General features: G+C 35.7%; 1 protein-coding gene across 1 annotated transcript in view; it reads right to left on the reverse strand.

Moving 5' to 3' along the window:
• Cntnap2 (contactin associated protein 2) overlaps nucleotides 1–27,586 on the reverse strand; it is a 2,252,040-nt gene that overhangs the window by 1,388,020 nt on the left and 836,434 nt on the right. The window contains exon 4 of the mRNA XM_085840650.1: nucleotides 6,841–6,988. Within this exon, the coding sequence (XP_085696776.1) occupies nucleotides 6,841–6,988 (148 nt within the window). The remainder of the gene's footprint in view (nucleotides 1–6,840; nucleotides 6,989–27,586) is intronic.

The raw sequence follows: 27,586 nt of genomic DNA on the forward strand, positions 1-27,586 counted from the left end.
CATCCTATCAGACCACCATGGACTAAGGCTGATCTTCAATAACAACATAAATAATAGAAAGCCAACATTCACGTGGAAACTGAATAACACTCTTCTCAATGATACCTTCGACAAGGATGGAATAAAGAAAGAAATTAAAGACTTTTTACAGTTTAATGAAAATGAAGCCACAACTTACCCAGACCTATGGGACACAATGAAAGCATTTCTAAGAGGGAATTTCATAGCTCTGAGTACCTCCAAAAAGAAATAGAGAGAGCACACACTAGCAGCTTGACAACACATCTAAAAGCACTAGAAAAAAAGGAAGAAAATTCACCCAAGAGGAGTAGACGGCAGGAAATAATCAAACTCAGGGGTGAAATCAACCAAGTGGAAACAAGAAGAACTATTCAAAGAATTAACCAAACGAGGAGTTGGTTCTTTTAGAAAATCAACAAGATAGATAAACCCTTAGCTAGACTCACTAGAGGGCACAGGGAAAACATCCTAATTAACAAAATCAGAAATGAAAAGGGAGACATACAACAGATCCTGAAGAAATCCAAAACACCATCAGATCCTTCTTCAAAAGGCTATACTCAACAAAACTTGAAAACCTGGACGAAATGGACAAATTTCTGGACAGATACCAGGTACCAAAATTAAATCAGGATCAAGTTAACGAGCTAAACAGTCCCATATCCCCTAAAGAAATAGAAACAGTCATTAATAGTCTCCCAGCCAAAAAAAGCCCAGGACCAGATGGGTTAAGTGTGGAGTTCTACCAGACCTTCAAAGAAGATCTAATTCCAGTTCTGTACAAACTATTCCACAAAATAGAAGTAGAAGGAACTCTACCCAACTCACTGTATGAAGCCACAATTACTCTGATACCTAAACCACAGAAAGATCCAACAAAGATAGAGAACTTCAGACCAATATCCCTTATGAATATTGATGCAAAAATACTCAATAAAATTCTAGCTAACCAAATCCAAGAACACATTAAAGCAATCATCCATCCTGACCAAGTAGGTTTTATTCCAGGGATGCAGTGATGGTTTAATATACGGAAATCCATCAACGTAATCCAGTATATAAACAAACTCAAAGACAAAAACCACATGGTCATCTCATTAGATGCAGAAAAAGCATTCGACAAGATCCAACACCCATTCATGATAAAAGTCTTGGAAAGGTCAGGAATTCAAGGCCCATACCTAAACATGATAAAAGCAATTTACAGCAAACCAGTAGCCAACATCAAAATAAATGGTGAGATGCTTGAAGCAATCCCACTAAAATCAGGGACTAGACAAGGCTGTCCACTCTCCCCATACCTATTCAACATTGTACTTGAAGTCCTAGCCAGAGCAATTCGACAACAAAAGGAGATCAAGGGGATACAAATTGGAAAAGATGAAGTCAAAATATCACTTTTTGCAGATGATATGATAGTATATATAAGTGACCCTAAAAATTCCACCAGAGAACTCCTAAACCTGATAAACAGCTTTGGTGAAGTAGCTGGATATAAAATTAACTCAAACAAGTCAATGGCCTTTCTCTACACAAAGAATAAACAGGCTGAGAAAGAAATTAGGGAAACAACACCCTTCTCAATAGCCACAAATAATATAAAATATCTTGGTGTGACTCAAACTAAAGAAGTGAAAGATATCTATGATAAGAACTTCAAGTCTCTGAAGAAAGAAATTAAAGAAGGTCTCAGAAGACGGAAAGATCTCCAATGCTCATGGATCGGCAGGATCAAAATTGTAAAAATGGCTATCTTGCCAAAAGCAATCTATAGATTCAATGCAATCCGCATCAAAATTCCAACTCAATTCTTCAACGAATTAGAAAGAGCAATCTGCAACTTCATCTGGAATAACAATAAACCTAGGATAGCAAAATCTCTTCTCAAGGATAAAAGAACCTCTGGTGGAATCACCATGCCTGACCTAAGCTTTACTTCAGAGCAATTGTGATAAAACTGCATGGTACTGGTATAGTGACAGACAAGTAGACCAATGGAATAGAATTGAAGACCCAGAAATGAACCCACACACCTATGGTCACTTGATCTTCAACAAGGGAGCTAAAACCACCCAGTGGAAAAAAGACAGCATTTTCAACAAATGGTGCTGGCACAACTGGTTGTTATCATGTAGAAGAATGCGAATCGATCCATTCCTATCTCCTTGTACTAAGGTCAAATCTAAGTGTATCAAGGAACTTCACATAAAACCAGAGACACTGAAACTTATAGAGGAGAAAGTGGGGAAAAGCCTTGAAGATATGGGCACAGGGAAAAGATTCCTGAATAGTACAGAAATGGCTTGTGCTGTAAGTTCAAGAATTGACAAATGGGTCCTCATGAAAATGCAAAGTTTCTGCAAGGCAAAAGACAACGTGAATAAGACAAAAAGACCACCAACAGATTGGGAAAGGATCTTTACCTATCGTAAATCAGATAGGGGACTAATATCCAATAAATATAAAGAAGTCAAGAAGGTGTACTCCAGAAAATCAAATAACCCCATTAAAAAATGGGGCTTAGAACTGAACAAAGAATTCTCACCTGAGGAATACTGAATGGCAGGGAAGCACCTGAAAAAATGTTCAACATCCTTAATCATCAGGGAAATGCAAATCAAAACAACCCTGAGATTTCACCTCACACCAGTCAGAATGGCTAAGATCAAAAATTTAGGTGACAGCAGATGCTGGCAAGGATGTGGAGAAAGAGGAACACTCCTACATTGTTGGTGGGATTGCAAGCTTGTACAACCACTCTGGAAATCAGTCTGGCAATTCCTTAGAAAATTGGACATAGTACTACCGGAGGATCCAGCAATACCTCTCCTGGGCATATATCCAGAACATGTTCCAACCGGTAAGAAGGACATATGCTCTACTATGTTCATAGCAGCCTTATTTATAATAGCCAGAAGCTGGAAAGAACCCAGATGCCCCTCAACAGAGGAATGGATACAGAAAATATGATACATTTACACAATGGAGTACTACTCAGCTATTAAAAAGAATGAATTTATGAAATTCATAGCCAAATGAATGGACCTGGAGGGCATCATCCTGAGTGAGGTAATACAATCACAAAGCAACTCACACAATATGTACTCACTGATAAGTGGATATTAGCCCAAAACTTAGGATACCCAAGATATAAGATATAGTTTGCTAAACATGTGAAACTCAAGAAGAATGAAGACTGAAATGTGGACACTATGCCCCTTCTTAGAATTGGGAACAGAACACCCACGGAAGGAGTTACAGAGACAAAGTTTGGAGCTGTGATGAAAGGATGGACCATCTAGAGACTGCCATATCCAGAGATCCATCCCATGATCAGCATCCAAACGCTGACACCATTGCATTCACTAGCAAGATTTTGCTGAAAGGACCCAGATATAGCTGTCTCTTGTGAGACTATGCCGGGGCCTGGCAAACACAGAAGTGGATGCTCACAGTCAGCTAGTGAAGGGATCACAGGGCCCCCAATGGAGGAACTGGAGAAAGTACTGAAGGAGGTGAAGGGATTCGCAACCCTATGGGTGGAACAACATTATGAACTAACCAGTACCCAGGAGCTCTTGACTCTAGATGCATATGTATCAAAAGATGGCCTAGTAGGCCATCACTGGAAAGAGAGGCCCATTGGACATGCAAACTTTATATGCCCCAGTACAGGGGAACGCCAGGGCCAAAAAAATGGGAATGGGTGGGTAGGGAAGTAGGGGGGAGAGTATGGGGGGACTTTTGGTATAGCATTGGAATTGTAATTGAGAAAAGATGTAATAAAAATAAATAAATAAATAAATAAATAAATAAATAAATAAATAAATAAGTTTAAAATTAAGAAAAAAAGTCTGGGTTTGTAGAGAAACAGGAATTCTTATGTGAACATAGAAATGGATACAACCATTTTGTAAAATTTTTAGTTTTTATTCCCAAAAATTGGACACACACACACACACACACACACACACATTTTAATATAATACCATGTCTCCACTTGTATGATTTTTACTTAAGAAGCATGAACAAACATTTCTTCACTGCAGATAAGAAATTAAAGACACAAAAATGATAACTCTATCCAAGGTTAACATGGGGAACTCATGAATTTAAGTTGTATGATATTGTCAAATACAAGCAAGAAGAGCAAGATAGCAGTCTCTCTCTTTCCCAGAGCCAATGTTAATAGCATCCATATACTCTAGTGTAGAAGAGACTAAAGCAATATACACTGCCTATTTAATCTTCTACTTTCAACCAAAGAACAAATGGACCAACTCTTAAGAGAGTCTCATACAGATAGCTATAGATACACCTTGATTTCAATATGATAGTAACCTCTTGTTAAATCTAAAAAATCAAGTTCTACAAGTTTCTATATCTATGCCATCAGAAAAATTAACAGCAACTCCACAACAATAATAAAAGTCCTATGTTTTAAAAAAATATATAAAACACAATACTTATAAATTTATTTCTTTATACAATAAAAAGTAAAACTTAATATCTCAAAAATATGGCTAGATCTAACAAATATTTTAGTAAGCTAGTCAGATGATGTTTTTCTCCTGTGTCCATAAGTACCAGAAGACACAGTAGGAAGGACCTTAATTTATGTTGGAGATTGTGTTGCTTCTCCCAACTATCTAACTTATCTCCTTGAAGTGTTACATTCTTCCAAAGAGCTAAATCTACCCTTCTTTTAGTTATATATGAAATATATGTATACATATATATATATATATACATGTACATAATGTGGTAATCAAATAAAAATAATATATATGAATTTATTTCATCCTTAAAAGTTTTCCTATGAACTGAGTTGATAATATTTTGTTATCTTTGCAGTAGGGTAGTGCTCTCAAGACTCTTTGCAATTAAATCCTTATAGACATTAAAGCTTTACATATTTTTCATTATAAAATATTAAGAGTTTCATTAATTTTAAGGAGCCTGCTCAAAAAAGCAAATTTGCACTTAATGCTCATAGTGACTGTTTATGTTTGTAGATATATAAGAAATGATGGGGAAAAAATCTAAAGGGAGACTTCATGCCGAAAGCTGTTACACCAATTGTCCACTTCCATCTACTCCCAACATATTCCTTCCCTTCTGGAACTTCCTGGGAAATCAGAATATATTATGCTGGGAATTTAATGTGATAAAGCCAGTGTTTGCAGACAGAATTTATAATATGTAGCAGTTTCAAAATGTAGCAATTTTTAAAGTTGCTTTGTGTTAGCATGACTTCACAGAGAAAACAAGTGAAGAGATATCTTCTGTAAAAGAATCCATCATCACGTTTGACCTGAAGGAAATTTTGCAGCTAAAATTTTGATGAGGTCGAGGTCCTATGTAAGTAAAAAGATGTAAATAGAAATACAGGTGGATAAGGTGGTCCAGAGGAATGGTAAAAGAGGAAGCAAGGGAGGAAAAAGGGGAGAAAATGTGACAGAAGAGAAAGAGAAATATATTAGTCTCTTATTATTTATCTGCTCTTTTGATTTCAATGGTTTTAGTGTCCCACATTCAACTATGTTCCAAAAATACTCAATAGTAAATTCCAGAAATGGAAAGACATTCTAGGGTTTAAACACTTTTACTTTCAAAATATTGTTTAGTTGTTCTGTTTCATTAATACTTCAAATCTCTTACCATGTCTATAAATTAAGTTTGATCATAGATAAGCTTTCAAAATAAAAAGCAGTCTATTTAGGAATCAGCACTGCTACACTGTTAAGTACCTACTGACACTCCTGTTGAAAATCTCCCTTGGACAAAGAAGTAACCTAGTGTATTCTGCAAGAAGAGAAAACAGCAGGCTTTTGCTGCCCAAATTGACTTATTGAAATCCTTATGACTAAGTGTAATATAGTTATAAATTTTTTAAATGGTGGGGGATAAAACACAATTAAATAAAAAGTAATTTTTAAGTGAAATCAAACTTACCAAAACAACAAAAAAATTTAAATGATGACAAAACCCAGTGGTGCAGGTCCGCAGGCTGGATCAGAAGGTAAAGTCATTTGCTACCAAGCCTGACAACCTAAGGTTGTCTTGATCTTATGGTGGAAGAAGATAAGCAATTCCAAAGAGCGGTTCTTTGACCACATGCATAACCTGGACACACACATGCTTTCACACACACACACACACACACACACACACACACACACACACACACACACACACACAAATTAATTTCTAAAAATCTTAAGAATTTCATTTGTTGACTTTTAAAGTAAGAATAACAAGTGAAAGGAGACATGGTGATCAGAAGGTCACCTTCAAAATGGACCTTGCTCCCTCACCAAAAGTCATAAGGGTAGATCTTGGGTAGATCACCTCTTTTTAAGTCATTCATAAGAGTGCAATTTAATTAATAAGTTCACTGCTTTGGTGTGCTGAGCAAAACACATTCTAACTCCTTGACTTTCTCAATTTCTTTTAAAATAACGTTTTGACACAAGGTCTCATACACCTCGGCTCATGCTTGTCACAAAGTCACTATGTAAATGAGGATGAGGTTGCACTTCTGATTTTCAGGCCTCTACATGCCTAGTGCTCAGATCATAGGCATTAACCACTTAAGAACAAACTTAGTGTATGATAGGTGGTATTCACCCCCTCAGTTAATGTAGTCTTTATACTTACACCCTAAAAACAGAGAAAACAACACAGTGCTATATACATGCATGCATACGTGTGTGTGTGTGTGTGTGTGTGTGTGTAATTGTTTAAAGAGAATACGCAACATTAAAAAAAAAACCTGCTATTTCAATGAAGATGACCCACGATAAACTTGACACTCACAGTAGGCGCAGCCGTAGACTTCCGCACGCAGCCCGATGTGACCTTCTCCGTTCCAGTCCAGGGGCACAATGCGTACATAACGGGCAACTACTGCATGCTGCAGGTCGTGTCGGACCACGCTGTCAGAATTGACGTTTCCCGGAAAAGCCTTCAAGGAAAGAAAAGAAAATTAAAAACCTCTGAAGAACATCTCAGTGACAGACGTATACTTTGTGTAAGAATAAACTCTTATTTTCTTCTCTGGTGGTCAAGTTCTATCTTCTTACATCTGAAACAACTAAAAATAAAACTTTTCGTTTCTTTTATTTAAAAATGTATTATTTTGGTGCTTTGTGGGGGTTGTGGGGGTATCTAAGGAGGTAAAACATTTTTCATGAAGCCTGAAGATCATTGGATCCCCAGAACTCAGAAAAAAGGTAGCAGGTGTGGGCTCCAGGAATCACAGCACTTCAGGGTCAAAGATGGGTTTCTCAGCACATGCTAGGTCACTAGATTAGCAGAAGGGGTGGGCTTCTAGGCCTGTGAGATCTTGTCTTGCAAAATAAAATGGAAAGAGACAGAGAAAGTGAATCAACGTTGGTCTTACACACACGTGACCCAACAAGTCTTTTGTATGCTTACAAATGCAAAAGAAACATTCATATTTGTGGGGTTAAAAAAATCATTTGAATTGGGAAATGGACTAAAGTAACCACAGATCCTTTAAAACATATTAACATCTTCCCAAGGACGATTAGGCAACATTGTCGTTTCAAAATGACAGATGTCTAGCATAGGTGAAACAGGCACACCTATGGTGACAGTCTGTGAATCGCCTGAGGTAAGGAAGCCTTCCTTTGGTTCTCTGACCTGTCCTTCAGTTTCTTTTCCAAGCAACTGACAGAGTATTGACTAACCTGAAGACATCAGAAAGTAGGGAGAATGAAGTCTCCAGATGCTGCATTTAAGCAGTAGCTATCAAACAAAGGCTGCTGGAAATTTTGAGAAATATAGGGTGATCAGATCACCAAAATATAGTGTGGCATCTCCTAAAGATACAGTCAGTAGTTATGAAAAATTGTTAATTAGTGTGATAGTTTCTTCTAGATTCACTACAATATAACACTCAGTACCTCTTTTTGGACCCAAGCAGGCTTTGAGATTTAAAACACTATCTTAATTGACATTTTATTTTTCCTTTCTTCTGTTTATTTATTAAAAAGAGATTTTTTCCATACAATACATTCTAATTATGATTTGCATTCCCACAACTCCTCTCCCATTCCTTTCCACCTCCTCAGCCACCACAATCCACATTCTTATTTTCTCTCTTTCAGTACAAACAAATGGGCATCTAAAAATAATAAAATAAAAAATAAACAAAGCATAATGAGACTAAACAAATTAATAGAAAAAAAGCCAAAGAAAAGGGTCAAGAAATACATGTAGCCATAGAGACACAGTGAGCTGTTTGCACATTCAGAAATCTGAAGTTTCAACCATCACAGAGGGATAAGTATTAGCATTCATACTGTATATCATATAAAGTGGTAAATATGTCTTGATATGGTAGTATTTTAAAAAACATAGGAAAACAGAAATGTACAGTCAAGGATTTAACAAAATAACCCATTATTTATATAACACATTATTATTTTTAAAATTTGTATATTTTGCAACTAATTTTCCTAAGCATGCTATCTTCCCTAGCAACATTTGGGTTCACAGAAAGGAAGTGTGAGGTCTGGCTGTGTAATACCTAGACATGGGAAAAAAGAGCAAGTCAGAAAGCTCACACATCCACTTGCTTTATTTGAAAGTTTCAGAGAGAAGAATTTTCAGAGAGAAATAAATGCTTTTTTCCACTTAGGCACAGTACATTTTATATATTTGAATAGAAAATTGAAAGTCTGATTGAGAATTTCTGTCCCTGATGCTTCCATTATAGAGTTGGTGTCTGCTCTGTCTGTCTCAGGATCTACTTTGCTTTTCTATTTCACTTTTCATCTTTGTTTCTACAAATTATTTACACGACCAATATTTCCCTTATTGACTCACTTTTACCAAACATGCTTCCATTGTGACCATTAACACCGATATCTCCTCCACAGTTCGGGTATAAACAACAGAAGTCTGAGAGGCACTGCTGACTAAAATGAGGATTGCCCATTAAAGCTGGTTTCCCTTCACGATTAAGTTGCCATTGGCCTGGGAAAGTATTTATGTCCCTTGATTTCACTCTTTCTCTGTGGACTGTAATTTTCATATAAGCGTGAAAGTGGAAGAAATAAGAAAAAGACTAATGTTTACAAAAGATAACGTTAAGATTTGGGGATCTGAGCCGGGCGTGGTGGCGCACGCCTTTAGTCCCAGCACTCGGGAGGCAGAGGCAGGCGGATTTCTGAGTTCAAGGCCAACCTGGTCTACAAAGTGAGTGCCAGGACAGCCAGGGCTACACAGAGAAACCCTGTCTCAAAAAACCAAAAAAAAAAAAAAAAAAAAGATTTGGGGATCTGCTTCAATAGTTGAAAATTGAAATGGATTTTGAAGCTTTGTACTACAAAATAATACCATTCAAATTTCAGCCTTCATCTGAATAGATAGTATATAATAAGAACTTCCTAGATGCTTGAGAAACATCTGACAAATTTATCATTGAAATATTAAAACTTAAAAAATCAATTTATAGCAGCCTGTTGGTTATACGTTGCTGGTATTGTTTTTCTTCTGTTGTCTGTGATTTGTACATCTGCACGAGGTAGAATGTCTTTACTATTATTTTGGTTAACACAGCAGTCGTGTAACTCACAATGCTTTATAATCATTAACTAGTGATAAAATATAATGCTAACTTTTTCTGTTATTCTTAGACTGATAACCCTATAGACTGCATAAACACACAGGGAAGATAATTTTTGAGATGCATTGTGAGTCCCTCACAAGATTAAGTTTAAAATAATAGTATTGAAATTTTTAATAATTAACAATTTTCCAAATACATTCATTATTTCTATGACCCAAAGAGCAATACAGGTTGTCCATGATGGTAAGCAAACATTTCTATAAAGTACTAGATAATATGTATTTTAGGTTTCATATTCCACACATTTCTCTGTTCCATGTTTTCTATCCTTTAACTGATCATATATAGTGGATAATCTGATCTTTTTGTATTGCAAACAGATCAGATTGTTTGTTTTTAAAACATAGGAATAGACCACAGTTGACCCTAGTGGTTGATACATTTTACAAGCTTGTCTCCTTGAAGAATTTTCCTTTTCCATTTTGAGGGAGGTGTTAAAACCAAACCCAGGTTGGATGCATGCTTATTAGGTGCTATAGCAATGATCTATGCCATCATCATCCAAAGAAACTCTGAACTTAGAAATGCCTGTACTGCCTTCAGACAGGACCCAAAAGTCAGTTCCCATTTGAAGACTTTGTAGCTATTTGGCATTACAAGGTCAGGAAACTTCATTGAAAGAGTTTTAAATCATCGAAACATGTAATTTATCATTCTATAGATTTATAAATATTCTCTTTGTGGGATGTATGAACTAATGTTTCCTCTCACGCACTCTACCATAGGGTCTGAGGTGTGACTTGTAGCATATTTTATGAATAGAATAAATATATTTAGTCCATGTTAAAACTTCTAGTTTTTTCAAGAGACCTTTCATTAAAAGCAATAGCATGTTCAGCAATCTGATGAGATCTTGGGACTTAAAGATTTTGCTTAATTAAAATTGAACCTATAATCCTTAGTCTTTGTGTAAATTGACATACATAGACCTCTTAGTGTTACTGATAGCAGTTAACTTAGGAAACTAGGAAAGAAACAGTAGGAAAGCAATAACATCAAACATGTTTGTTTCCTAATGTGGACAATGGTCTGCCAGTTACTACTCAGTAGAAACCATGTCTGTTCATCACTCTGATATTATAACCCACATTAGTTCATACATTCCGCAAAGAGAATGTTTCTAAATCTACAGTCTGATAAGTTACATGTTTCGATGGTTTAAAACTCTTTCAATGAAGTTTACTGACTTTGAAATGCCAAGTAGCTACAAATGATTTTCCCTCGAATTCTTTTTGTGATTCTATTTTTTATTTTCTCATTCTAACAATTTATAGTAAAGTTAAATGGATTTGCCATTTTGTAGCATCACTATGACTTCCAAGATATTCCTTGCTGAGGCAGATGCATAAAATGTCATTCTTTGTGTGTTGTACCTCTTGTCTACTTTTTCTGGTCTCTTATCCTAGAATCTCAACTCATTGCTTTTAATCTAGGTGGTCATACACATTCTGAAATAGGTATATTCCTGACCACACTTCTCAAATCCCAGCTATACTAAGGTCACCTCACAGAATTCTAGACTATATCCTTTTAGTCTGTCTGTATTTAATCTCTCAAGTACTGGGGCCAGTGGTCAACAGCTACCCACTTGCTTCTTTGTGAAATGAATGAATAAAAGCCTGTATGCCCCAATTCCTATCTACTTATATATACATTCTTGTTATTTCTATTCTCTATTTATAGTTCATAAGCCATATGCTTGATGATATTCCTACAAGTATAAAAAGATCATGCTGTTCTGATTCAAGACAACACCAAAGTAATGAATAAAAATTTTCCAGAGTTTTGAGGTTGTCATTATAATTATGCAAATTAGCTAGAAATCACAGGATTGCTTGAGAAATGGAAATGGTCATGCAAAATTCAAAGGATACATGTTAGCAGTAAAACAAAAATTAACTCTCACACCTATCAAACCTAGTAAGTTCAGATAGGAGAATCACTTGAAGTTTGCTGAAAATACAGATTTGGGTCATGACCTGATGAAAGTATGAGTCAAAGGTTGCAGAGTTCTACTGGATTGTAAGATGCAGTACTTTCTTTGGGAGCTACTGGTCTCCACTCAGATGACTATGCCTCTTCCTTTTAATTCTCTCAACATTATGCAAGTTTCATAAATTTTTTTATACTTATTTACCACATAATTAACTTTACCTTTCCTTGAATGTAAGACTATGAACATACCAGTGTTTCTTACATCTAGGGAGATATTGGTCATATTTCCATGTGCAATTTAAGCATTAGAACTTCAGTTGTCTTGCAGTGTAACATTTTACTGTACAACCAAGAGAAAATGTAAGTATTTTACAGTGCACATAAAACTGTGTCAAACAGAACAAAAGTGAACTTCAAAACTGCTAATTGATCCATAGTGAGGTCAGGAGTTGATAAATAATTTCTGATTGAAAGTTGATAAATAAATTAGCACTCTAGTATACAGGGAAAAGGGGGACCTGGTCAAGGAGGATATTAGACAGAATACTTCTAAGTTTTGAATACATTTTTATTTACTATTTTGTAAAAGCATTTATTTGTATGATACTTAAGAAAAGTATATTAAAAACCAACAACCAAGCATGCATGTCTATGAACACATGTGCATGTGTGTGTCCATGCATGTGTGCTTTTCTCTTGTGTGTGTGTGTGTGTGTGTGTGTGTGTGTGTGTGTGTGTGTAGCTTTAACATTCCTTCTCACCTCTCTGGCTGAGATCAAGTGTAAAATGAGTTTCCTTCTATAGTAAACACATAGAGTCAGTTGAAGGATTAAGCTTATCCTTTTACATAAAATCCAACTAGTTTCTTAAAGCTTAACCCTCCTGATACTAAACACAACAAAATATCTCAAATCCTCATGCAAAATATATGATTCTGCACTGGAAATGATGTTCAATAACTGGAATAAAAGAATAGCAAATGATTACAGAGGGGGTTCCTTCAAGTTTCCCTCCAGGAGGTCCTATGGAAAAGGTCAAAATTTATTCAATATACATGGCTTTCAAAATGTTCAGTGTATGAATCCTGCTTCCTTCTTTCTGCTTCTCATATGTTCTTATATGGCACTTTGTTCTCTTCATATATGATTCTGCTTCTCATATGTTCTTATATGGCACTTTGTTCTCTTCATATCTGAAGCAAGTCTTGAGCATGTCAGGAAAGTGGCAAATATCATCTTCAGGATATGATTTAGGTTTTCTTGAGTTTATGGTAAGTGTTAATGCCATGAAGATGAGAACACACTCACTGAAAAGACATTGTAATAGATCTTTTATATGAACAACCTAACATTGTCATGAGCATGCAAACAGGAAAAGGGTCAAGTGTTGTTTAGTATGAAAATTAATAATAACTAAATTAATTACTGTTTTTAAATTTTGTATTCTAAAAACATAAAATCATTCATTTCGATAGATTTATGCCATGAAATGCCAACACTTCTAATGCTAAATATATTGCTAACAAATATTTGTAATAGCTTTTTAAACTTAATATAAATCCATATTCTATTTAATATGAACATACAATTTGCCATTTTTACATTCTATTACATGACTAAAATCCAGTAATAGTTTTAGAGATACCCAGTAAAGCAAAAAAATATTTCCTAGTGCTGCAGAAACTAATATTTCATCATATATTTGAATATAATTTTATGGGGTTAGTGAAGGAAAACCTTAACATAATATTTAAGTCACCTTCTTTCATTTTTACTAGTGTTAGCTCTCTATTGCTTTCTGCTGAAAATATTTCCAGAGAAATGGCATAGGCAACTCTTTGTTCTCTTTCAATGTGAGCCTTATCCTTATGATTTTCATTTTCACTAAACAAAGTTTTTGTTTTGTATGCATGGCTGTTTGCCCTGCATCTGTGTGTCTGTTTACCATCAATGTGCTGTGATCCTGTAGGTTCCCTTGCAATGCAACTTTAAAACACTGTTAGCTACCATTTAAGTGCTGGGAAATTGAACATTGATTCTGGGTCGTCTATAAAGGCAACCTATGCTCCTAACCACTGAACCTCCTTTCCTTTCAGGCTTCTTATCCTTTCTTCTGACAGAAAACACATATTCATAAAGAGTAGTCTTTCATTTGATTGTTTGTTTATTTTTAGTTTAATTTTCCTGGACATCCCCCACTCTTAGTCACCTCTGTGAACCTTCCTCTTTTATCCATTAAGTTGCCATTATCATCATTCAACAGTTTAAATATGTCCCATGGTTACAATTCTTTCCCAATTTTCAAAAGTGAGATCATTTTAATTATCCTCTTTCAATTTTGTTCCCCAAAGTTTCAGAATGTACTTAGCTGGAAATTCATCTATTTACAATTCTCTTAATTTTCTAGCATCCCAACTTCCCTAAAGTTACATCTTACTTTACTTTCCTAAATTTAATAAAACTTAATATAGATATTGCTTTTTAGCATCATTGGTAATTAGATAAATTTAAATAAAAAATAATAGTAATACTGGGATTAGGGTTACTAAACTTCAAGAAGTTAAAAATATAAACATTGTGTTCAAAAAATCAAAGGACTATGAAAACAATTTTTAGGGAACTCAATGTTAGAATTGTAAAAATTTACAGTCAACGTGGTGAACAGTTTAGAGGCTCCACAAGCATAGTCAGCCATCACAGCAGTGAAGAAAATACGAGAATTTTGTTTACATAAAAGTATGCACGTGAACTTGTCTATTAGCTTCAAATGCACACAGTTGACAGCGTGTGTGTGTCAACTGACAAGTGGATAAATCAAGTCAAAAAGCTACAATTAACTCCTACCTGTTCCCTTTCCACAATCTATTAAGGAGTGATTCCTACCTGAATTGTCCTCCATCTTTCCACATCCTTTATCCTCTTTCTTTGCCATTGTACTCATTCTAGTGTAATTTCATTTTTTGAAAGATTTTTATTAAGTAATATTTCTATCTACATTTCAAATGTTATGCCCTTTCCCAGTTTCCTCTCCAGAAAAACCCCTGTCCCATCCTCCTTCCTCCTGCTTCTGTGACATTGTTTCCCCACCCATGCATCTACTCCTGACTCCCCGTTCTGGCATTCCCCTACATTGGGGTATCAAGCCTTCACAGGACCAAGGGCCTTCCCTACCATTGATGCCCAACCAGGCCATCCACTGCTAGATATGTGGCTGGAGTCATGGGTCCTTCAATGTGTACTCTTTGGCTGGTGGTTTAGTCCTTGGGAGCCCTGGGGGCTCTGGTTAGTTGATATTGTTGTTCATCCTATAGGGCTGTAAATGCCTCCAGCTCCTTCAGTCCTTTCTCTAACTCCTCCATTTCGGACCCCGTGCTCAGTTCAATGGTTGGCTGCAAGCATCCACCTCTGTATTTGTCAGACTTTGGCAGAGCCTCTCAGGAGACAGCCATATCAGGCTCCTGACAGTAAGCACTTGTTGGCATCCACAATAGTGTCTGGATTTGGTAACCATATATGAGATGAATCCCTAGGTAGAGCAGTCTCTGGATGCCTTTTCCTTCAGTCTCTGCTCCAGACTCAGTCTCCATGTTTCTTCTCGTGAGTATTTTGTTCCTCCTTCTAAGCAAGACAGAAGTATCCACACTTTTGTCTTCCTTCTTCTTGAGTGAGCTTCTTGTGGTCTGTGAATTGTATCTTGGGTATTCTGAGCTTTTTAAAATCTAATATCAACTTATCAGTGAGTGCATACCATGTATGTACTTTCGTGATTGGGTTACCTCACTCAGGGTGATATTTTCTAGGTCCATCCATTTGCCTAAGAATTTAATGTCGTCATTGTAACTTCTAGTGTAATTTCTTTCCCTAAAAACCCTCCTCGTCTTAAAATGATGAGTAAAAGAAAAATATCAAGTGTCATTCATTTGAGGTAAATCTAGGAAACCCCACTAAATTTTTTAATCTGTTTTAATGCATTCAATTATAACACATACTTTATCTTAATCTCCCAAATGACTTCCTATGCATCTATCTAGTCATCTTTTTCTCCTATCAGTATTCTCCAATATTAATGATTTTAAATTCAAGCCTCCCTTATAAATTGTAAGTACATACTACTCCTTGGAAAACATGATATTTTCCATCCTTCAGGTAGTGATCTCATTTAGATTCCAGGACAAGGATGTCATGGTACCTGCTCTCCCATTTTCTAGATTATTCCAATTTCTGTCAAGTATCCCTCATTTTAAGACAAATATTTAGATCAGTTCCTATAGCTCTATCTGTAGCCCTAAATTGGTATTTGCAAAGTGGGACAGCATTTTCAGTATTCTACTCTACATATTTATTTGAGGAGGTAGGAGGGGTTTCAAACCCATAGTCAAAACATAAGCAGAAAGAGCTTCCCTCTCTCCAAAGCCTCCTTCTTTTCTTATTTCCTTCTAAAGTTTGCTCATATTTCCATCCTCCTAGCCTCCTATGCTGGGATCTTATGCCACATGAACCTCCTTCTCTGCCTCAGCCACTTTACATCGATGGGTGCCCCACTTTCAAAGAACAGCTTCCTATTTGAGAGGCCACTACATTTTGTAGAACCTTCTTTATCCTTTTACAGCTTTCTGATCCTCTCTTTCTCTCTCCATCTGATCTTTTTTCCTCAAACCAGGGTGCATACTACAAGAGAAATCTATCTAAATTAAAGTCTCAATTTGCATGAACTTAATTACTTCTTCCAAAGTATAGATACTTGCTTTGTTTACATGTTGCCAACTCAATAACTTAGAAAGAATAATTTGCACAATTATCACCCTTTGTTTTGTTTATAGGATGCTAAATGATTCACTTAACAGATTCTTCTTAACAAATTAGCAAAATTGACTTAGCTGAACAAATATATTTGTTTTATTGGTGCCCTACAGAGACGCCACTGTTAGCTTGAGTCAGACCTGAAGTAAGTACACAATTGCAACTCCCAATTGGCAGAAATTCTATATTTTTTTCATTCCTTTAATGCTTTCATTTTTTGGCTAATAGAAGATTAAGCATCTCTTCAGCAGTATGTTTGATATTCGTACAGCTACACCCATGCTCTTCTATGCATATGAATAGTTTTGTTTTCTTTTTGAACTGAATAACTTGTAACTACAAATAGATGACCATCATTTTAACTTTGAAGCACATTTACTCAGCTAAGTAGGGAATTGCAAAGACACAAAAAGGTATTACAGCAAATTGCAAATAAATTAGTCCTCTGATGTAAAGATCAGCTAAAATGCTGTTCACCATAATCCAGTGTTACTTTTGTGTAAAGTTCCAGAAGCAAGCATAGGTGATAAATGATGCACATTTGTTTAGGGCTAAGATAAAACTAAGAAGCAATGGGTTTTGCTAGCTAAGCACATAGAAAGATTCTGCAAGAAGAAAGGAACCTGAGGACTATTTGGAATCAGACTTTTGAATAACTGACAATGAAAACAACCAAGTCTTAATAACTACTGAATTAGAATACAATGTTGCTAATCAGGTCTACTTTATTCAATAAATCTTTGTAAAATATACTCTGAAGCACACAATAGGAAAGTAGCCATCCTGGTGTCACCCTGGGTAGTGATAAAAAGAAAAACAAATAAAACTTCTAACATAGAAAAAGACAGCACAACCATAAAGCAAATGCTATCTGAGATTATATGTTGATCTCCATTTGTAAATGTCATTGTAAATATGAAGAAACTATTTCATGTATTATAAAAATGTAATTATAAAACTTGTGTAGATCTTTTAAATTTTACACAGCTAAAAAACATATATAATTTATAGTTTATCTGTGTTAGATTTTCTTTAATTTTTGTTGTATGTTATTAGTATGCAAACATAAATCTGTGCTCTGTTCTCTTTTATTTTATTTTGATAGTTTAGATAGTAATATTCTTAAGCCATATCTTTCTGCTCAGAAAGGTTATATTTACCTGTTTTACAAAGAAACATATGTATTGCAATGCTTTTTTGTAAAAGTCAGAATTGAATTTTTTATTCAAGAACTTCCAAGCAGAGTAAATAACTTACACTTTTAAGCCTTGAAAAATTTATCAAGTGAACACTTACATTGAGTTATCTTAGCTATTTACCTGCCATTTCTACACATATATGCACATTGGAGAAGTGGAGAGTTTATGTCAAATGGAAATCAGTGTGTTTAATCTTTTTCCTTTGCATTTTGAAATGAATTATAATCACAAAACAGTTGACAAATAATATAGAGGGAATTTTCTTTTCCGTTTCTAATGCTAATCAATTACTTTTCAATCATCAATGCCAGTAACCAGGCATGGTAACAGTATTGTTAACTGAATCATACAGTTGGTCAATTAACATTATCATTGTTATTATTGTTATTATTATTATATGTATTTTTGTAGCCCAAACTTGATTTTCCTCCCACAGTCTCAGGGGTAACAAGTGTGTCCCATCATTTCCTTCTCAATTTACCTAGTTTTTATGTGAAGCTCATATTGTTTGTTCAGTTGGCTGGTATGTGTAAGCTTCTTCATTCAAAGTTTATCGTAACTATTGTCACTACTGCAATTGTGATATGGAAGTTACATCATTTGAAAGTCATATTACTCTGATATTATACCTAACATTACAAATTGATAGAATGTGCTGAGAGAAATCCAGTTTTGCTTTTACTTAAGAATTTGATTCATACTATTCTGGTGCATTACTTCCTTCTCATCTCATGATTTCGTGTCTTAGTCTTTCCATTGCTGTGATAAAATACTATGATCAAAAACAACTTGAGGGAGAAATGATTTATTTCATCTTAAAGTCTGAAGTCCATCTTCCAAGGAAAATAGAGTAATAACTCAAGAGAAGGCCTTAGAGACAGGACCTGGAGGCAGGAACAGAAGGAAAGGCCATAGAGGAACACAGCTTATGATAGATTCCTCTGCATGCTTGCTCAGCATGCCTTTTTATGCTATCCAGGACCACCTACAGTTGGCTAGGCCCAATCATCGTTAATGAAACACATACCTTACAGGCTTACCTACAGACTAATCTTTTTTGTTTTTGTTTTGCTTTTTTTACATTTATTTATTTATTTATTTATTTATTTATTTATTTATTTATTTATTTTGAGACAGGGTTTCTCTGTGTAGCCCTGGCTGTCCTGGAACTCACTCTGTAGACCAGGCTGGCCTCAAACTCAGAAATTTGCCTGCCTCTGCCTCCCAAGTGCTGGGATTAAAGGATTAAAGGCGTGTGCCACCATGCCTGGCTCCACAGACTAATCTTACAGAGGCATTTTCTCAAGTGAGGTTCACTTTATTCAATTGACTCTAGTCTGTGTTATGTTAATAAAACAAAGAAACAAAAACAAAACAAAACCCTATCCAGTACATATAGTTTGTGAGTTTTACTAGAACCTAAGTGCTATATTAGACACAGAAAGCAGATAAAATAACCTATGCCTAAAGACTATGGCTGTTATTACTAAAACAACCCAAATTGAAAAGGGGAACAGAATATAATACAACTTTTGGGAAGTGAAGAGGGGAGACAAATAGTAGCTTATTTCCAGGTAAGTCTTATACATGCTTATGCACACTAGGAAACAAAGCATTTTGTGTAATGGAGGAAAACAATCAGTGAGGATAAGCATTTTCTAACAATCACTTCAGTGGTAAAACCATTAGCTTGACACCATGAAGACTCATTTATGTCTCTAACGGTGTCTGCAGGTTTTCTGAGAAGGCAACTGCTAAGAAAATAATACCTATGGAGTATAAGAACCTATCCTTAAGATGAGTGTGCGTAGGGCCAAGCAGGGAAAGAACAGCAACTCACTAAGTCGACTTGGGAATGAATAGATGCTCAACCTCATGACTGCAACCTGTTGCTAGAAGTTCAGAAGGAGAAGGTATGAAAGCAAAACAGAAGGCATCACACAGCAACATGCAGGGTCCTTTTGATTGTGGACATACTGTGCATCCTTAACAATCAGTGTGAACATCCTGGATGTTATGATGCTTTCCGATTCTACAAGAAGCTAGACCTAAGGATGCATGAAAGCTCTCAGCAGTGTTTCTTGTAAAATCAGACTGATCTACAACAAATTAAAAATAAAATTTTAGTGAAAAATAGGAAATGCTAAATATCATAAGTGGTTTCTTGCAATACTGAAATCTTAGTGATGTAGTTTTTTCCTATAGGGTAGAATTTCCAATCAAATGTAGGCACAATTAGTGAAGTAAAACACGAAATCTAACACTTTCAAAGCAGTGGGTGATATGCCCTAAAACTGAATGCCATGCTAAGACTCTGAGCACCATACTTTATTATGCCAGTATTAATGTAGAAATGAAGAGGACAGCATTTTGTACCACAGCATCCATGGATATAAGGTATTTATTTAAACTACCTCTACAGCCTGAATAGATTGTATGAGTGATTAATTCCATAGATTAACTTTTATTTAACACTCTACTATAAAGAGTAAAGCTATAGTCTAGTCAGTCCCATGCAAAGTGGCCATCACTGTGATATGTGATGAATAGGAAATAATGCTTTCCTGAGAAAGCAGATGCCCTTGAACAGGTTTTCAATGTAAAAAAAACAAATAGAAAATCTGTACAAAAATGATTAAATAATGATACACTCGGTATAAATATGTTATTCTGAATAGAATGATTACTAAGTATATTGTGTGATTATCTTTCCCTTTCTAGTATGTAAGTCTAAACACTCGAACAAGCGAGGCTATTGTTCTACCACAGATTAATTTCCAGTCCTACCCCCTCTACTCTTGACTAAAATCTCTTACACCATGCACATACAGACATTACTAGTCAGACTCATTGAATTATATTTTACCAAGTAGAAAAATTATGAAAAGAGAGGACATGAAGAAGACTTGAGAGGAAGAGGAGGGTGAGAGTAGTGGATGATAAAAAATATGTTGTAATCATGAAATTCTTGAAGGTTAATAAATAAAATTAAAAGAAATGCTTTAACAAAATAACCCCAAAGATCTTTTTGACATATATTAATAAAAATATTAATTATGTAAAAACATGAATCATAGAGCAAAACATTTATGTAGAACAAAAATTAGCTCATTGGGGAATCTTGCTATGAAAATGTAAATATATTTCATGTGACCCATTCAGAGTAACTTCTGGAGGTTTGGAAGGCAGTTGTCTAAAAGTGTACTTCTGCAGTAGTAGATTTCTTAATGCTGAGGGCAGACATAGAGGACATTGTAGATTATGTCTGGCAGGGAGTGGCTCACTCTGCTCTTATAGTGAAGGCAGAAAAAGAAAATGGAATTTGAGACTTTATCTCTCTGTAGTAAAAAACTACTGAGCTACTGTTTTATTCAGCAAACTGCAACAAAGAGTACTGCCCAGTCTAGATAGGGCTTGCAGAGGAATCCCAAAGGGTAGGAGACTGTAGAATCTTCGTATAAAGAGCAGTTTGAATAACATGAATTTCAATTAAAGACGGGAAAACACAGGTACACAGCAACATATATTCATTTATAAATCAATAGGTAGTGATTTCTATGTTATACAGGAGAGTTCATTCTTCTATATTTTGAAACCTAAAATGTATTTGATGAAAGCAAGTTGTCATCAGATTTTTTAATACATGAAGCTCAGAAGAATTATGTGATTTGTGTTCTATAAGAAATATTGAGAGAGATAAAAAGTTAAATATGATAAAGTCAATTTGGCAAATAAATATACATGCTTGTGTAAAAACATAAATAGTATACACACTCTGGATGGCTCTATATGTATACAAAATAATATATGCAAATATGTGTATCCACATACATACCAATACATACCATATGTATATGTATGTGTATGTGTATGTGTATACACACACACACACACATATATATATCCATATATATGTGGATATGTGGATATATATATGGATATATATATGTATGTGTGTGTGTGTGTGTGTGTGTGTGTGTGACAAAGTGAATTATATTAATGGGCTAATGGGCATAGGATAAAAGAAGAGGGTTTTTTATGCTTTAGGGACTTGACGAATCTTGAATACACTTTTATGGACCCTACTTCACTGTAAGCTGTAACATGTTCACATGTGTAAAGCAAGACATTTGACATACATGTAGTGACTTCAGAAATCATTTATGTCAAGGGATACCATTGCCATATTGTTGAGGTTTGAACTTTTGTTTTGCTAATACTGCCCTCAGGGATGAGGCACAAAGTGATCCTATTTAGGCTTGCTCCTTAATTTAGAATTACTGGTTGAATAAAGATACTGACAGCCTATAGCTGTGCTGAAGAGAGGTAGATGTTGGTTCCCAGCCTTATGAGTCTGAGGCATATATCATGAAGAGAAGAAGGTAATGAGAGATGATGCTGTAGGGTAAGTGAGTCATGAAAACATAGCCATGAAGACTGACCAATTGGAGTTAAGAGGTACTCAGACAGAACATAGCAAATTATAATTCAGGGTTAGAGGCAAGAAAGTAAACAAAATAGCATAGAGGATAGATATCTGCCCAGCTCTAGTGCTTTAAAGGCATATTATGTATACAAAAGTTGTGTGTCTTTTATCTGGGAACCAAATGATCAAAGGCAAGGTAGAAATGCCTGACTATGATTAAATATGTACTACAACAACATGGTCTGAAATACACATGTAATTTAAGATTTAGCTAAAATTAAGAATAAAAATGCTTATATAAGCTTCTTCAATAATCATTATGACTTGTACTTATGGAATTCTGATTAACACCACAAGGGTACAGGCACTCAGAAGGTAGATTTCTCCTTCTTTTTGCTTTGGCACAGTAAAAAGTTATTATTATTATTTTTTATTACATATTTTCCTCAATTACATTTCCAATGCTATCACAAAAGTCCCCCATACCCTCCCCCCACTTCCCTACACACCCATTCCCACTTTTGTTTTTTTTTTTGGCCCTGGCGTTCCCCTGTACTGGGGCATATAAATTTTGCATGTCCAATGGGCCTTTCTTTCCAGTGATGGCCGTCTAGGCCATCTTTTGATACGTATGCAGCTAGAGTCAAGAGCTCCTGGGTACTGGTTAGTTCATAATGTTGATGCACCTACAGGGTTGCAGATCTCTTTAGCTCCTTGGATACTTTCTCTAGCTCCTCCATTGGGGGCCCTGTGATCAATCCAATAGATGACAGTGAGCATCCACTTCTGTGTTTGCTAGGCCCCGGCCTAGTCTCACAAGAGACAGCTATATCAGGGTCCTCTCAGCAAAAGCTTGCTAGTGTATGCAATGGTGTCATCATTTGGAGGCTAATTATGGGATGGATCCCTGGATATGGCAGTCTCTAGATGGTCCATCCATTTGTCTCAGCTCCAAACTTTGTCTCTGTAACTCCTTCCATGGGTGATTGTTTCCAATTCTAAGAAGGGGCAAAGTGTCCACACTTTGGTCTTCATTCTTCTTCAGTTTCATGTGTTTTGCAAATTGTCTCTTATATCTCGCTATACTAAGTTTCTGGGCTAATATCCACTTATCAGTGAGTACATATCATTTGAGTTCTTTTGTGATTGTGTTACCTCACTCAGGATGATGCCCTCCAGGTCCAACCACTTGCCTAGGAATTTCATAAATTCATTCTTTTTAATAGCTGAGTAGTACTCTATTGTGTAAATGTACCACAGTTTTTGTATCCATTCCTCTGTTGAGGGGCATCTGGGTTCTTTCCAGCTTCTGGCTATTATAAATAAGGCTGCTATGAACATAGTGGAGCATGTGTCCTTCTTACCGGTTGGGACCAATAAAGCACTATTCACTGGGTACATGCCATAGCCTGGCAACACCTGTTATTTCAGTACAGACACCATTAGCAGCATTACTTTCTATTGTATTGCATCTAAGCTTCAATTACTCATGGTTTCGGTCAAGTGTACACAGTAACAGAAGAATATTCTAAAATAGCTGACTTGAATCTTCAACAACAGTGCAGGCAGACATTTACATGTAATTTAACTTTTGTTTATTTTGTGTGTTTGTGGTGGTGTTTCTGTATGTGTATTTTATGTGTTGTATAAGTATTAGTGTAGATATACACATGTGCATGTAGGTGTAATGCATTTGTGCACATGGATGTGGAGGCCAGAGGGTAGTGTTGGATATTACTCCTCAATTATTACCACTGTTATGTTTTGAGACATGATCTCTCAGTGATTCTGAAGCTCATCACATTGGCTAGAATGTCTGACCAAAGAACCTGAAGGAACCACCTGTCTCTTTCTGACCTCACCAATTGGGTTGCAAGTGCTAGCCTGACATAAATTTTAATGTTGGTTCCAGGGATCCAAACTCAGATCCTTAGGCTTTTTCTATTTCTTTTTCTTTCTTTCTTTCGTCCTTTCCTTTCCTTTCCTTTCCTTTCCTTTCCTTTCCTTTCCTTTCCTTTCCTTTCCTTTCCTTTCCTTTCCTTTCCTTTCCTTTCCTTTCCTTTCCTTTCCTTTCCTTTCCTTTCCTTTCCTTTCCTTTCCTTTCCTCCTTTCTTTCTTTCTTTCTTTCTTTCTTTCTTTCTTTCTTTCTTTCTTTCTTTCTTTCTTTCTAAAGTATATAATGAAATATATCTCTAGCTATCAGTAAGTCTATAAATACTTTCTGTGAGTACTGAACACATAATGTAGGAAAAATTTATTCTGTGATCATCACCTTTCCCTGAGCACTGTGCTTCATCAACACCATGCCACTCCATTTTATTAATTTTATTTTATGCCCTTCACTTAGTCATTTTCTCATTTTATTTTTGATACTCAGAGCCCCCACTACTTAAACCCTAGCAATCATTACAGACGTACATAAACCCCTAGCTATTTTAGACACTATGTAAACTAGAACTAATAAGCTTCATGTCTTTCATTAGACCTAAAATGTCCTACTTTGCACTTAGGCCTAAAATGTCCTACTTTGCAATTCAGATTTGACACACTTGACTATTCTTGTATTATATTTAAGACAGACCAAGCAGAGATGATATATATATATATATATATATATATATATATATATATATATATACACTAGTTTTTGGCCTTCCTTGTGATTGAGAAGATCCTTGTGTGTAAAGTATGTTAACAATACGTTGATGATGCCAATGTTAAGGGAGTTTTATAATACTGGAACCTTTACTATTATATTAGACATGTTTGAAACTTAACATTTAAGAAAATCTTTTTAGAGAAAAATATGTAGAAAATGATGCAAGTTCTGAATATATTCCTGGTGGGTTCATCTTGGGGGGGGGGAGGCTTGTTGTGAGTGATTTTAATTGCATTTGCAATTTTTGAGACTTTAGAGCTGTCACAGATCTATCTAATGTTCAATCAACTGATATATTCCTTTGGTGACTATTAATGGGACCATACCATAGAATATGGTCCTAAGGAGAAAGCATGCTTCCAGAGAATAGCCACATTTTGAAATGGGTTTGGGCACTCAAAGCAGCCATCTTGAATAAAGATATACTGGCAAATTTTTAAGTACCATGAAGAATTTAACATGTACATTTGTAAATGTTAATGGATGCTTAGGAAGCAGGTTATTATAATACTTGATAAAGATTTGCATTCACTTCTTTCTATCCCTTGATTAAGGTGTTTTGTATTTATTTAATTATTTTATGGTGGAATCTCACCATATAGCCCTAGTTGTCCTGGAACTCAGTATATCCAAAACTGGGCTGGTTTTGGCCTCACAGAGATCTGCCTGCCTATCCCTAGTGATAGCTGGAACTAACAACATGATTGATCATATCTGATCAAATGACCTATTTTATCATGCATTTTTTTACTTTGAGGTAACTTTGCTTATACACACTGAAAACAAATTATTAGTAAGTAGATAGCAATAGTATTTAGTTATTCAAATGACAAAACATAAATAGCTTTTCTTCAATAGATATTTATACAAATTATCTGCAAGGAATTAATATTCATTCCACCTTTAACTATAGCTTAAAACTAGTGTTTGGTCATTTGTAGAAGAGGATGATGTAGATCTCCATACCAAAAAGCCTTTATCTCCATCCTGTTTGGGGAACCACAGTTTTATTTCTTGGCTTTAGTGTCTTGTTATCCACACAGATGGCAATGTTTACTTGGCTCAGACAGTCAGTTTCTAAGACAGAATCCTTGAAATTGATTGTGACCTTCAATTTATATCAAGGGTTTTCATAGACATTATTTGAAGTAATGGATTTTTTCCCTCAGAGGTAACTGTGAATAAATTTCCAATGATTTTTCAAATCGTAAATATCTCTGAGAAAATCATGGATGAAGAAAACATTTGTTTGCTTTTACTCTTTCTGTTAGTGCTTTCCATAGTGATGCTATCCCCTCGGGGTGGGAGATGGCTCAGTGGTTAAGATCACTTGACCTTCTGGAAAAGGATCTAGTGTCAATTCCTAGAACCCACATAGTAGCTCATAACTGTATGCAACTCCAGTTTCTGTGCATCCTTATCCTTGTTCTGGCCTCCATGGACATGAAACACATGCACGATATACATACATACATGCATGCATACATACATACATAAATACATACAATCATTCATACATGTAAAATAAAACAAAGAATCCTTAAAAAGGTACCTTCCCCCTAGTTAAAGCTCCAGTGAACTGTGTAAGATATATTGAAAACCAACATTGATTTAAAGCAAGTCAACAATCTGTTGTGCATCCTGAGGTACCATGGTGTGCTGGAGCCTTAGAAGGTTCAGCACAGGAAGAGAGTTGGGTAATAGTCTTTACCAGATAGAAATGTACTGCCTTAAAGAGCACTGGACAGTTTCTCATCTAGCTTAACAAGCCGATGTCAACTTTCTTATTTCACTGACCATATAGAATATTCTTCCATATCTTTATGTTAAAATTAAAATTATTAACAATGCTTATTTACTTTTATTGTGTGTGGATGGCTGCGTTATCTACATGTATGACTGTGTACCATGAACATACAGCAACCACAGGAGCCAGAAGAGGATGTCATATCACCTGGAGCTGAAAATACTAGCATTATAAGCTTCCATGTATGCTCTGAGAATTGAATTCAGGTCCTCTGGAAGAATATCCATTGCTCTTACACACTGAGACACTTCTTCATTTCTCTGTTTATGTTTTAGATCAGCTCTAGATTCCTGCTGCTTTCCACAGTAATGATTAAACAGATAATTAATATGTGTTTACTATTTACTTACAAAGAATCATGTTTTTAAAAACCTGTTTGAATTTATATCTGAAAATACATGATAAAAAGACTTGTGATGCTCCCTGGAATGGCTGGGTAAGCCTGAAAAAACAAAAACAAAAACAAAAAAACAAAAAAAAAAACAAAAACAAAAAAATCAAAAGGAAAAAAAAAACAACAGCCAGTCCAGTGCCTTAGGGCAGATCACACCAGAGACAATCCTGCCTTAGTTACATAAGGCATAGGTGGAACATAGCACTTGTGAAATGACCCCAGACACGTACGTATAGGCCCTGGGTGCTGCTAAAATGTTCAAGCAGGTTGTAGAGAGATGGAAGAGAAGCAGAAGCTTATGGACAGAATGAAGAGAGGTAAAACTGGAGACTCGAGGTTAGTAAGGAACAATCTGATATTAGTATCAATTGATGTTACCTGAGACCATGGTGAGGCCCTGACCTGTCCTGCCACGGAGGAACTTATATGGTTCCATGGCTCTGCAGCAAAGGAGGTATGTTACCATCAAAAGCTAGGCAGATATTCCTGGTCTGGTCTGCCACCTGGGGCTGTGTTGATGTCTGAGGTATATGCAGAACATTGTAGGCACTGTGGCTTCAGGAGTCATGAGATCCAGAGAGCTTGGATCATAGACCCTGTACCTTGCTTGGCAGCACAGTAGATCTGGCTCTGGATTCAGGGGTTGCAAAAAAAGGCATGAGCATGGGAGATCTGGCCATGTCAT

The sequence above is a fragment of the Mus caroli genome, unplaced genomic scaffold (genome assembly GCF_978045245.1).
Source record: "Mus caroli unplaced genomic scaffold, Mus_caroli_1 scaffold_7, whole genome shotgun sequence".
Taxonomy (NCBI): Eukaryota; Metazoa; Chordata; class Mammalia; order Rodentia; family Muridae; genus Mus; species Mus caroli.